Here is a 13,619-nt window from a genome sequence, read left to right as displayed (position 1 = left end):
AAGTTTCTAAGAGCACTGATAAACTAAAATATCCCCAAAATAAGTTAATTTTAACGTACTGTTTTTCCCTTATAGGTGTTCCTGTCAATAGCAGAGTATCCACAAAAATCCAACAGCTTCTCAACACTCTGAAACGACCCAAAAGGCCTCCTTTAAAAGAATTTTTTGTGGATGACTCTGAAGAAATTGTGGAAGGTAGTAGTAATAATACCAAAAACATACATTCTGTAAACAGTTTTTACACAATTACACAGGTCAGGCACTATAGCATTTAAGGATGAGCAAGGCCCTGTTTTTGGTTGAAAGAGTTCAGAGTTCCCCATTCTTTTTCCCTAAGGATCATTTCTATTTTAGATCTCAGATGAAAGATAAAGAGGGAGGGGAAGAGAGGGAGAGAAAAGCAAAGAGATAACTATGGAACATTGAAGTGTCCTTGGAAATACACTCTTTGAAATTTGGAACTTTACCTAATATATAATTTTAGAAATTATTCACATTTGGCATTATCCTAGAATACTGAAGTCATATGCAACCTCAAAAGTTTGTCCAATCTTTTTTGATATAACTTAGACCCTTTGTTATTGGCCAGTCAACGTGTGTGTGTGTGTGTGTGTGTGTGTGTGTGTGTGTGTATCTGCTTTCTATAAGATAAGGTGGTAGATAGTGAAAAAAGTTCATCAATACAGTCACTTCTTCCTTCATGTTGTTTATAATTTAGACCAGTGCAAAAATGTATGCATGTGAAAACTGAGGTTATCCAATAAATATGCATCAACTAATATAGTCAGTTGGGGAAGGGAAGAAATCAATTCCATCTGTGTGGTTAGGGAAGGTTTCATAGAGGAAGTGGTGATAGTTATGTATTCATTCAGTAATTTAAAAAATGTATGGATGAAATCATATGTCTAGGAAGGATTGGGAGGGGAGTAATGTGGGGACATAGATGAAACAAGGGTGACCATTTGATGATCACTGAAGCCAGGTATTGAATACATCTTCCTAACGAAAGCTTTTGTCAAAAGAACTAACCCTTGATAGCTTTGTACTCCATTTTTACATCCTGAAACTATTAGTAGGCTTTGACCTGTTACTGGAACTAGGCACATGAGTAGACTTAGACTAGATCCATCCAGTCTTAACCCACTTTATGTAGCAGGAAGCAACTGGCAACCTGACACGTTAGGTGAAGGTGAATTTTTGTTTCTGTAGGAGTTGCTGAACTCCCTGAGCTAAGGGGATCTTCCTTGCTGCACTGATGCTCAAGGTGCTCATGCCAGTAATGGTGTCAGCAGTCTTTTTAAGCACTGTGTGTTGACCGGGCAAATGAGGATCAGGATTTAATTGGAATCATACTGGAACAATTTTCATTGGCAGAATAGCAGCTTGTCACTAATTATAAACAGGCAGCAGTTACAAAATAGGTAATCTTGTTTGAATAAGATTGGAAAATAGATTACCCATATATCTTCGGAAGCCTGAAAGACTGTGCCCCAGGGTCTGCACTGAGGCTTAGTGGATAGCAATAATAAGTAGACTTTTATGACCAGAAGACTGTGTCTACCATATATACAGTCTGTCTGTAGAGCCAAAACCATTTATTTAGAATCACCCATGTTCATTTTTTCTACTCAATTTGGTGGTTTAGGGTCTGGAAGTATACCAAGTAGGGCAGCTGAAATGTTATTTACCTAGGGCAGTGATTTGGGAAGTGAAACTCTTTCATTAGTTTTATGTCAGTAGAAAAGTGAGTCAAGACATTTTAGTGAGTTTCTCAAATCTGTCATTAAATTGAGTTATAAAATACAATTTCACATTTCAGTTGCCTGTCTAATTAACACTTGTTGCTCATTCTGTCCATTGTCCCTTCTATGCTGCTTCTCTCACCTCGAATTCACTTGGCTAATTCTTACGTTTAAGACTCAGCTCAGGCATTACCTCTTCAGGGTGGCGGGCCCCACCCTGTTAAGCTGGGTGATGTGGCCCTCTTCTGCCTGCCCTCTCTGCGTATCTGTCATGCACTGCTCACGTTCACTTAGCGCTGTGTGTGTGCGTCCCCCGATGTGCTATAGGTATCCCTAGACTCTTCCTTGTACTAGCGTTACTAGGAAGAATGAATGTTTGTCAAAGAATGACATGCTTGTAAGCAGTACTTACTTTCTCACTGTTTATCACATCCTGTGTACATAATTGGCACTCAGTAAATATTTGACTTTTTTGTTCCATGTGTAAATTACCTTTCCTGCTGTGAAAATGTAGGGCTTTTTGCCTTTTATTATTTGACTAATACTTGTTTATTGCAGAAAAATTAAGAGAACTTTAATTTTTTCTATATGAAGGACTATCAAATATTATTCACTGTCAGTTTCTGGACTGATTATGTTAATAATCTAGAGGTTTTTTATCTCCCCCAAATTCAGTTCAATTTAGTCAGAATTGATTGAGCAACCCTTTTGTATTAGACACTATAGGCAATAAGAGGAATAAGAACCATTCCTTCTCTCAAAAAGCTCAGGGGGAGAAAAACGTGCACAGTAACAGAAGCCCTGAAGGATCCTCAGTGCATTAATAAGATGGACTGCCACATAGTGTGGGAGCACTGAGGAGGGTGCAGCCAGAGATGGCTTCCCAGGGAATGTGCTGGTTGAGCTGCATTCTGAGAGATGAGTACGAGTTCATCAGGAGGCAAAGGGATTGGCCATATGGGATATGCGCAGGGTACAGAGACATAGAGGGAACATTTGTGCCCGTTACTGTTTGGAATCTAATACTGACCCTGTGGTATAATTGTTACTGTTCCCATTTTACAGATGAGGAAAAACAAGACTCTGGGTAACTCAATTTGCCTAAGGTTTCCTGACTCACAGTCAGTGCTTTTTCACTGAACACAACCTGGTGAAATGGAAGTTGACTGTCTGATATTGGACACAAACTAAAGATTTAAAAACAAGTTCACTAAAAATTGTGAAATTGCTAAAAGGAAATTAATACTTCGTGTTTTTCTTTATGTTCAGTGATTTGCTCTGTCAGGGTCAGGATTTGCTTGTTGCATAAAATACAATTTCACAATTATGTGGGGAAATGAATTAAGCCCCAGTTTATGGATTACCACTTCTAGTGATGTCCGTTCTTTCCTCAGAGTGAAGGGAAAGGGAAATGTGTTTGGGACTAGTGACCTGAGTTGGGTTGGTTGGTATTTGTCCTTACTTCAGATCTTATTTTCATCTTATTTAGATCTTATAATTTATAATTTAGTGGCGTGTTTTGTTTGTGTGTTTCAGTACCTCAGCCAGACCCCAACCAGCCCAAGCCTGAGGGACGGCAGATGACCCCCGTGAAGGGAGAGCCCTTAGGAGTCATCTGTAACTGGCCGCCTGCTCTCGAGTCCGCCCTGCAGCGCTGGGGCACCACTCAGGCGAAGTGCCCCTGTCTGACGGCACTGGATGTGACCGGAAAGCCGGTGTACACTCTCACCTACGGTGAGTCTTCCAGGTTCCAGCTCCTTCCTTTTCTTCTAATAATTCTTCAGATTATCGTGGGTGGTGTTTTTATCTTGGCATTTAGCACTTACTAGTCATTGTGTTTCAGTAGGTCTTTTATTTTCATAGGATCCTAAGATCTAAGCACAGCTATTGCTGAATATTTTCATTTACTAACGTGATATTTGCAAGCCAGCTTATATTTAAAAGAGCAAAAAAGGAGAAAGAGACTTTGTACATCCACTGATGTTTAACATTAGGAGAGGATTTTAGAAAGACCTTTGGGCAGGATTAATGGTAAAAACTGTATAGTTTTATCCAAAAATTGAATTTGACTACTTTTTGGATCTTTGTCATTTACTTTGTCCTCTTATTATAGGCACAGAATTTTATAATAAACAAAAAATCTGTGCTTTTCCATTTAATTTTGCATCTTAGCCAATGTTTTAATTTTACTTTTGTAAATACTTTCTAAAGTAACTTATTTTTCTTTTATGAATTCTTTAAAAATAACTTCTGTTAAATAACAAGAAGAATGGATTTAACCTGGGCTGTGAGATTTGTACTAGTCTGTTCACAGACTTCTGTTTCCCTTCACAGGTGGAGTGCATTGTCCATAGACCTAGATACAGAATAATTTTAGAGGGAAAATTGTTTTTATTTAAAAAATTGTGCAAATTGACAGTTTAAACCTTAGGTGCCCCTCTGAATGTGTTCTATGTAACGTTAACGTATCTATTGAAAGTAACACGATTTATCTTACTTGTTTCATAATCTAAAATAAGAATTTCTAGGAGCGGTTGACGGGAAGCAGCATAAACAGAGTAAGAAGAGGCTTCTGCCCCTGCGTAGTTTTTGGCATTCATTTCAGAAGTTGTTCTTCAAAGAAAGTAGTTAGCTAGCCACATCTCTACATGTTTATGTAACATCTTTGAATATATCCATGTTTCACATAGTTTATTTCCATTTTATTGTCTGATTTTACTGAAATAACAGTGGTATGGAATGCTTAATTATTTAAGTAACACTTCTGCTTTGCAGTTACTTTAAGTATCTAATACTATATATATAAATGGTTCTTCAGAAAAAACTTAAAATGAAATAGTCTTCTGATTTTCAGTCTTATAAGAAAGAATTTTTCCCTTCCCTTTAAATGTGATTAGCTCACATCTAACCATTTCTAAAGATACTTAGTTTACTTCAGAAAAGAATTTGAAAACTTATCCAAACCAGGACGAACTTCTGGTGATGTTTTCCTTTTGTTTGGCGGCAGCACTGATTTCCATAAACTAGAGTGAATATAAAGCATTTTTGTGGGGGAGGGACTCTGTCTGTTGGGGGCAGTGCTTGTCGGATGTGTCATTTGGAAGTAGCCATTGTCGTATTAGGTAAATGTGCTTGGGGACGGAATGCCCTCTTGCTGGGCTGGGCCAGTGGTTTTCTATATGATTGTTTTCTTTTCTTTCTCCAGGAAAGTTGTGGAGCAGAAGTTTAAAGTTGGCCTATACACTGCTTAATAAACTGGGGACCAAAAATGAACCTGTGTTAAAACCTGGAGACAGGGTAATTGGACTTTTGGTTTTAGGGAGGTGATGTTCTGCTGCTTTCTAACATGCATTCTGGGGTTTTAATGTACAACAGGACAATTTCTATAATTTTTATTCTTAGAAAATGAAAATGAGTTGGTTCCAATCCAAGTTGGTCCAGTACCAAGTGATAATTCTTACATTCAGCAATAGAAAGAAATTTGGGTGTCCCTTTCTGAAGCTGCTGAGTCCGTAATCTGTTGAGGTGCTAATAAAAAGTAGGGAAACCTGTTTTTCTGGAAGTAAATATTTCAATATTCAGGTAACAAAAATAGCAATAAAGTTTACTTTGATTTTCTATCTTTAAAAGATGTCCCATAAAATGTTTTAAAACATTTTTTGTGGTTTTATGTAGAAAGGGAGGGAGATTCACAGTACTTCCATGAAGAAACAAATTGATGTCATTTAATTTTTATCTTTAATTGGAGGTGACTTTAATTTTTTTAATTTTCTAAGGTTTTTTCCTGTTAATAACTATTTTTTAATTGATTTTAGAGAAAGAGTGACATCAGTTTGTTTTTCCACTTATCTATGCATTTCATTGATTCTTGTACATACTCTGACTGGGGATTGAGCCCGTGACCTTGGCGTATTGGGGTGATGCTCTAACAAACTGAGCTACCTGGCCAGGGTCCCTATTAATAACTTTCTAAATATGGTTACTTCTTACCATCAAATACTACTTTTCATTTGGAATTTATAGAATGAAACACCAGCTATACAACAGACTTGCTTTTTGGAGACTCATGATGACAGAATCCCCTTTAAAAATTTGTTTGCATTGTAGCAAAGGACAGCTGAAGGGTGGGTTCCGTTCACAGTGCAGCCGTGAGTGTCCCTAGTCCTCACCGCACTCTGAGGAAATGCTTCTGTGTCTTCCCAGCAGTACTGATGTTTGTGTGCAGAGAGGAAATGGGCGGTTTAAATGTCTGGTGGACTTTGTATTTTCTTTAGAACTCTCAAAGGTTCAGAATTGAATTTATCAAAAAAAATAAAGCAATGAAATTTCAAAATAAGAAAAAATAGAATTGAACTTACCTTGAGAGTAAGTTTAGAGAGTTTGAAAGCAAAAGAAGGGAAAGCAAGAGTCCAGTGACATAATTAAGTTTCAGATGGTAATTTATAAATATCCAAGCCAAGCAACTAAACTCCACAATGAGAGTGTTTTGAGTAGATTAGGAAGAGTCGGTTGTCCCTGTGAAATATTACAGGTGAGATCACAGGTTTGAACATATAGAAGTTTTACTGTTTGTCTTTTGTAAGTGAATATTAACTTCATGTCCGTAGTGATTTTTGCCAGTATTACTTATACCTATTACCAGATGCGTTTCATGCTAGAATATGTGCATTGTTGGTTCAGTAAGGATTAATGCAATGAACTTGATAAAGAGTAAGAAATCTTAGACTCTAAGGTGGTAACTGAGTCACTCAACCCTTGTAGGTTGTCGGAGAATAAGGCTTATTCTTTAATGTGCTGCTCTATCTAGAGCGATCCATTACATTTATTTTATTGCTGCAGCCCCGAACCAAAGTAAATTGCCTTAGGTTTCATAGGTAATTAACTTATTACTCAAGGTGAAGTGTTTACTACTAAATCACTAATAGAATTAAGTGAAAAATTCTTCAGATGATGATGAATTATATTCCAGTTCTCAAAATGTCTCCTGTAATCATAGGAAAGACAAGAGGTCTTTTTAGATTTGTGTGCAGCCTTCTCAATAACTTAACTTCCTTTAGACTATTAAATACTTTGATTTGTTTTATTCATGATAGACGTTTTGTATATAAATGTATATCTTACAGAGTGACATTGAAAGTGTTAGTCTGTTTTTATTCCCCTGTTATTAAGCATCGTCGTGCATTTTAGGTAGCCCTGGTTTATCCCAACAATGATCCAGTCATGTTCATGGTGGCTTTCTACGGCTGTCTCCTGGCAGAAGTGATTCCAGTGCCTATAGAGGTACCTCTTACCAGAAAGGTAACCCTGCTGACTTTAAGGAGAATGTGGCCTGTTTTGACGTGGCGGGCATTGGGTTCTTGCATCAGTTGTCTTTGTCACTACATTAGAATCATTCTGCTTTCTTAAGTACTCAGCTTCTCTTGCTAAAAACATGAAAGCTGTAGAAAAGTTATTTACTAGTATTTATAACTTTCATGCAAATAACATGTTTTCAACAGAGAGAATATTTATAGTATTATATATGACTTAAAAGTCATGGGGGCATACTTGACTTTTCAACAATTACCACTTTTAAAGAGCACCACCCTTGCTTCAGGGACTACAGATAATTTACATTTACAATAGGTAAGGTCTTTTGTAAAGGGGTTTGGTTTAATTGTATCTTCCTATTTAGGATTTCCATTAAGTCCAGGGTGATGCAGTGATGGCATGTTACTGCTTTGGGGTACAGGATTTTACTGTGGTCACACATCAGCCCTACTCAAATGAAGTGTGTATAGCAAATTTTCAAGTTTAACTGAATAATTTCTCCATGAGCTGTTTGACCGTAATTTTTTCATACTGCTTATTATTAAGAGTTGATGATAAAGACAAATATGGTGGAGACTGTGGATTTACAAATAAAAAAATTATTTTTTTCTCAAAAATTACTTCCTTAAAGGAATAAAAGATAAAATAACATCTCTGAAACTCTAGTCTATGGAATATAATATCTTTAGATTGATCTGGAAATCATAGGGTTGTTCCTTTGTTAAGTTGACAGTGTTGTGTGGTTTCATAATGATACTTTTAAGATGACATTTTAATGGAACTCTTTAGACTCTGTCTTTTGTTGTTTGCTGTTGTTGTGAGGTTCAAATCTACTTTTTCTAAAATATAATGATAATGAGTACATGTATTTGGGTATAACCATTCATTCACTTTCATCATAAATGTGGACATTTAATGCTCATTCACACTGTTTATTTCATTCTGACCTGACTTGCTTTGCTTTTGGATTTGAGGGTGTGGCTTGGTCAAGACGACTTAACCATGTTAGCATTTATTTTATTTGCTTGAATTTAATAAAAAAGAGGAGCATTGTCGACCTTTGAGAAAAATGGTCACATTTGGCTAGTAGAATTCATCATTAGCAATGTCAGATTAATAAAACGTTTTATTTGCCCTCAGGAAATCATCATATGGTAGAAAATATTTGGAAGAACATATTGTCACTAGATTTTGACAGAGGCCAATCCTCAGTGGGGTTCCATGAATGTTATCACACAAGTGCCAGAGCATTACTGAGTGTTAGATTTGGGGCATGGGTGGGCTTGAGTTCACTACCCCACGGTGCTTGTTATCTTTTCTCTGTAGGATGCTGGAGGGCAGCAGATTGGCTTCTTGCTAGGAAGCTGTGGTATTGCCTTAGCTCTCACCAGTGAAGTTTGTCTAAAAGGGCTGCCAAAAACACAGAATGGAGAGATTGTACAGTTTAAAGGTTAGTAATATTTGTACCTGAATTATCAGTTAAAAGTTAAAGCAGAGTGCTTAGTGTTTGAATTTAATAATAGTTAAGTACTTAAAATATATTTTCTTATTCTCATAATCTTGTGAAGTAGGTACCATTATTATCCCCATTTTACAGGTGAGGAAACTGAGACACAGAGAGGTTAAGTAACTTGCCCAAAGTCACAGCTAATAAATGGCAGAGCAGCGATTTGAACCCAAATCTGTCTGATTCCACAGCCCACACCCTTATCCTTTATGCTGATGGTTGGAAAAAGCTACCACTCTGTTCATTAAAGCTAAATGCTACATGTAGAGACAGAGGATAGACCACTAACCTCAGTGGACTTCCACTGCCAAATGGACCTCCCAGTTGTTGAGGTAATGTCAAGGTCTGGAATTAGCATGTGGAACAATTGTACTTGTGAAAGAAGGTATAAATGTCTAATGATTAAACACTAAAAACAATACAATTTATCACTGAAAAGTATTTTACTAATTATAAAATGACCTCCATTTGTTCTGTTGATGTTTAAAATGACTAGTTCAATGTGAATTCCTTCTCTTATGGCTTAGGCAATTCAATTTTTATTTTGGGTTTGATTTAGGTTGGCCCCGACTCAAGTGGGTTGTAACTGATTCCAAGTACCTTTCTAAGCCTCCGAAAGACTGGCAGCCCCACATCTCACCTGCTGGCAGTGAACCAGCATACATCGAGGTAGGTCCTGAGACTAGAACATATATTCTGGCTTTTTCTTTGGCTTCGGATGCTGTCTTACAAAATTTATTTTTTTGTTTTGTTTTTTTGCTGTCGTACAAAATTGAAAACTAACTTTTTGCAGTTTTAATGTTAGAAGATTCTCCTAGTTTGTTAGATTTCCATCCTTTGGCTTGTAAAATGTCTTATATTGGCTTTCTATTCTGATTATTTTTAACATACTTACACATTCAAGAGAAAGACTTGGAGAAGTACGAAGGTTTAAGAAATGATATACAGGCAGAGAAACTGGCTGTGGGGTGGGGTGCAAGAGACCGGAGAAATGATGAGGAAAAATAGCTGTGCTTAAAGAGAACAAATTTAACAGATAAACAATAAAGAGCAGGAAGAAACAAATGGTGTTGAAGATTGGTGTAGGAACTTGATTGATTGATATTATGTTCCACTTGAGGGATTATTAAGCCTTACTGCATACCAGACACCAGGTTAAGTGCTTCATTTATTTTTAAAAAAAGATTTTATTTATGTATTTTTAGAGAAGGGAAGGGAGGGAGAGAAGGAGAGAAACATTAATGTGTGGTTACCTCCCACTTGCCCCCTACTGGACCCCTGGCCCGCAACCCAGGCACGTGCTGTAACTGGGATTCGAGCCAGTGACCCTTTGGTTTTCAGACTGGTACTCAATCTACTGAGCCACACTAGCCAGGGCTAAGCACTTGAAATGCATTATTTCAGTCAGCCCTGTCAAGTCCCCTCTCTCTCAGGTGGGAGCTAGTATTAAACCTGCTTTACACAGAAGGAGACTAAGATTTAACAAACTTGAGTAACCAACCAAAGGTCAGATGACTCAAAGATGGCAGAGCTGGGACTCAGACTCACATCTGTTTCACACTGAAAGCTATGCTTTTGACTACTTTTTTTATCCATAAATGCTCACCAACTGTTTGCTAAATTAATGAATAAACAAATCAATAATTTTAAAAAAAGGTTTTGGGGGAAAATCCACCTAACCTTGAGCTGTATGGTAATAACTGGCTATAAAAAGGAAGAGAGTGGACAGTAGCTTTGAGAGACGACGTGGTAACGTTGGATACAAGGACAGTTGTTTTTAAAGGTGGAAGAGATCTGGGTATGTTTAACCAACACATAAGTAAGCAGGCAATTTAAACACCACATTTAGTGATCAACTCCTAATCCCTGCCATCTCTCAGTGATTCAGTGGTTCATCACTCTGTTCTCCTTACACCTGCTCACTGGCTTCCCTGACACTTTCTCAGTTCTCCTGCCTCACTGACCACTGCTTTTACACCTTCCTTATTGGTTCTTCCTAGCAGGTAAAGGGCCCTGCTTAGCTCTCTGGCCCCAGCAGAACTACCACCCTGTACACTTCTAGGCTTGTTCTATTCTGAACTAAATGGCAGTTTTTACTTAAGACCCTCTTATTATCCATAGTACATTGCTGTGAGTTTACATTATCCTGTGGGTAATAGGCAGCTATTAAAGGGTTGTCAGCAGCAAAGTGGTAAGAATAAATTTGTTAAAAGATTTATGTGGTTGGGTTGTATTAAGAAGGGAAACAGGGAGACCAGCTTTTACAGTTACCTAGGTGAGCTCAAGGTCGTGGTGATGGGGCAGAGAAATGTGGATGTATCAGTGGTTGAGAGACAGCAAGGAAGTAGAAGTCGCAGGACTACGACTTAGTGACTGACTCTGGATACCGGTGAGGTGAGACAGACTCAAGTTTCTGCCTTGGGCATCTGGATAGATGGTGGTCTCCTTTACTAAGATAGAAAATATAGCAAGAGGAGTTTTCCTGGGTGAGGGGTGGGGGTAAAGAATACAGTGTTGGATCCACTGAGTTTCACAGGACTGGCTTATTCAAGGGCACAATTGACTCTGCATCTGGATCTCTGGAGAGAGGTCAGGAGAATTGGGAGTCATAGGGAATATGGTACACTGAATAAAGTGAAATGAGGAGATCAGGGAATGCCAACATTTAAGGGATGGTCAGAGAAAGTGGAGGGGAGAGAGCAAGAGAGTATGCATAGGAGAGAGAAGTATCACAAATGCCAAGGAAATGTCAAATGTTACAAAAGTTCTGATAAATTATACATTATGCCCTTTTATTTAACAATCAAAAAGTTGCTGATCTTGGTAAAACAAACAAACAAAAAGCAGCTTAAATGGAGCACTGATGTAAAAGCAAAAGTATAGTTGATTGATTTTTTTAGGAGTGAACAGGCCATTTCTAGGTCTCTGCCACCCAAACTGGGAGCTCCTGACAGACCCGGACTCCCACACTGTCACCCCAGCAGTGCCTTGTGTGCCCTACCCTTGGTACTGCGCTTCTGCAGATACAGCTCAGGTTTCTTGTTTGTTTTACTTCTCAAACAGCCGCTTCACACTGATGACCAATTAAACTTTTAAGAGTTTTTCACACATACTTTTGTTGAGGTTTGTCAGTCCCCAGTCCTGTCTTTGGGGAATTGGAGTTGGAGGCTCAAGGGCACAGCCTCACATATTCGTGTTAAACTGAGCTCATCATCATCACTTTATCTTTTTGTTTTAGGGCTCTAGTTTTATCATTTGAAATAATCCATTTTATTGTGTTTCTTTTGTGTTTTTTTTCTAGTATAAAACAAGCAAAGAAGGGAGTGTGATGGGAGTTACAGTGTCCCGCCTTGCAATGTTGTCCCACTGCCAAGCACTGTCCCAGGCCTGCAATTACTCTGAAGGTCAGACTTCGTTCATCCCATAACCGCCCTCACTGTGAGCTTTGCATGTGTGTGACTTCACGCAGGGTGCTCGGTGACTGGGTTCCAGTTAATGCCCGAATTCAGAGGGAAATGTTTTGTCTTTGTTTTTTACTTCCCAGAGTGAAATATTTTAAGACACATTCTTGGCTTGCTTTTGCTTTCTTCTTCTTCACAAATATGCTGCAATTTAAAAGAACTAAAATACTAGGCAAACCAAGTATGTGAAGTATGATTTCTAGAGTGCGGAAACAGAACTAATTAAAACCATGTGTTTATTATTAGCTGCAGACTGTCCGGTAGCTCTGTCTTCCCGTGTGTGCAAAGCTGCCACCAGCTGCACCTTTGGAGTTACAGTCAAAGAAATTCAGCTTCCAAAAAGCACAGATCTAAACACAAAAATGTATTCTGTAGGGTGCTTAGAAGTGTGTGTGTAGATATAATACATACCAACATTTTTTTTCTCTAGGAATTGCAATTTTTACATGAGTGTGGAGCTTCCAAATAATTAGGGAAAAAGTATTACCTCTCAGAAGATAGTATCTAAGTCATAAGGAGTTTGGGACTCATTGTCTCTTCTGTGGCCATGTCACTCTATGATCAGTCCCCCAGCCCATGTGAGGGGGCCCTCAAGTAATCAGAAGACCCAGAGCTTTTAGTGACCTCTTTAAAACTACCAAATCAGCTCTTTAACAGAGGCAAGTAACATGATTTTGCTGCCTAACACTAAAGATGATTTCCTTATTTTTCCCTGTTTTTTCTCTTTTAGGAGAAACTGTAGTAAATGTTTTAGACTTTAAGAAGGATGCTGGGCTATGGCATGGCATGTTTGCGGTAAGCTATTCAGAATTAAGGCCTTGAGTATAAATCTTTTGATTCAGGTCACTATGCTGCTGTGTAACCAGATCATTGCTCTGTGCTTGTTTGAAATTTAAGCCCCCAAAAGATCAATAATATTTCCCAGAAGAATTTTATTTTATAATAAAAATGGTAATTGTTCTAAAAGGAGAATGTAATTTTGTTTTTCTTCACTGTGTGGTTGGGCATACTCCTCACATAATAGTGTATAGGAAAATTTAGGATCTCTTTATATATATATTTTTTTAAAGATTTTATTTATTTATTTTTAGAGGGGGAAGGGAGGGAGATAGAGAGAGAGACAGAGAAACTTCAATGTGCGGTTGCTGGGGGTTATGGCCTGCAACCCAGGCATGTACCCTGGCTGGGAATTGAACCTGGGACACTTTGGTTCGCAGCCCGCGCTCAATCCACTGAGCTACACCAGCCAGGGCTAGGATCTATATATTTTTTATTTTAAAAAATTTTTTGTTATTATATTACAACTGTCCCAATTTTCCCCCTTTGCCCTTCTCCACCCAGCACCCCCCAACTCCCACAGTGCAGTTCCCCACACCGCCCATGCTCTTTCATATATGTTCTTTAACTAGTCTGTTACCCTTCTTTCCAAGGATCTATAATTTTAAAGCATCTGCTGTGATGGCTCAAAGCCTAAAAGATTCTACAAATGGCTGTGTATTTATTTGTGATTTTAAAAAATATGTTTGAGATGAATCTCATCTCCTTTCTGAAGAAAGGACTACAGAAATATATTTAGAACTTGACAACCATGGGTAATAA

General features: G+C 38.0%; 1 protein-coding gene across 4 annotated transcripts in view; it reads left to right on the top strand.

The window, feature by feature from the left end:
* The window catches only part of DIP2B (disco interacting protein 2 homolog B), a 219,474-nt gene that overhangs the window by 153,361 nt on the left and 52,494 nt on the right, over positions 1-13,619 (top strand). For 3 of the 4 annotated variants that reach the window (XM_045829328.1, XM_045829325.1, XM_045829327.1), the window contains 8 exons: positions 76-198; positions 3,279-3,476; positions 4,948-5,039; positions 6,930-7,040; positions 8,379-8,502; positions 9,119-9,228; positions 11,861-11,963; positions 12,751-12,815. In XM_045829328.1, coding sequence (XP_045685284.1) covers positions 76-198; positions 3,279-3,476; positions 4,948-5,039; positions 6,930-7,040; positions 8,379-8,502; positions 9,119-9,228; positions 11,861-11,963; positions 12,751-12,815 — 926 coding nt within the window. The remainder of the gene's footprint in view (positions 1-75; positions 199-3,278; positions 3,477-4,947; positions 5,040-6,929; positions 7,041-8,378; positions 8,503-9,118; positions 9,229-11,860; positions 11,964-12,750; positions 12,816-13,619) is intronic. The other variant, XM_045829326.1, reaches the window with a different exon arrangement.

The sequence above is a fragment of the Phyllostomus hastatus genome, unplaced genomic scaffold (assembly GCF_019186645.2).
Source record: "Phyllostomus hastatus isolate PE091 unplaced genomic scaffold, TTU_PhHast_1.1 phas_scaffold_93, whole genome shotgun sequence".
Classification (NCBI taxonomy): domain Eukaryota; kingdom Metazoa; phylum Chordata; class Mammalia; order Chiroptera; family Phyllostomidae; genus Phyllostomus; species Phyllostomus hastatus.
Note: the sequence above shows the minus strand (reverse complement) of the source record. Positions and strands in the feature narration are given on the sequence as shown.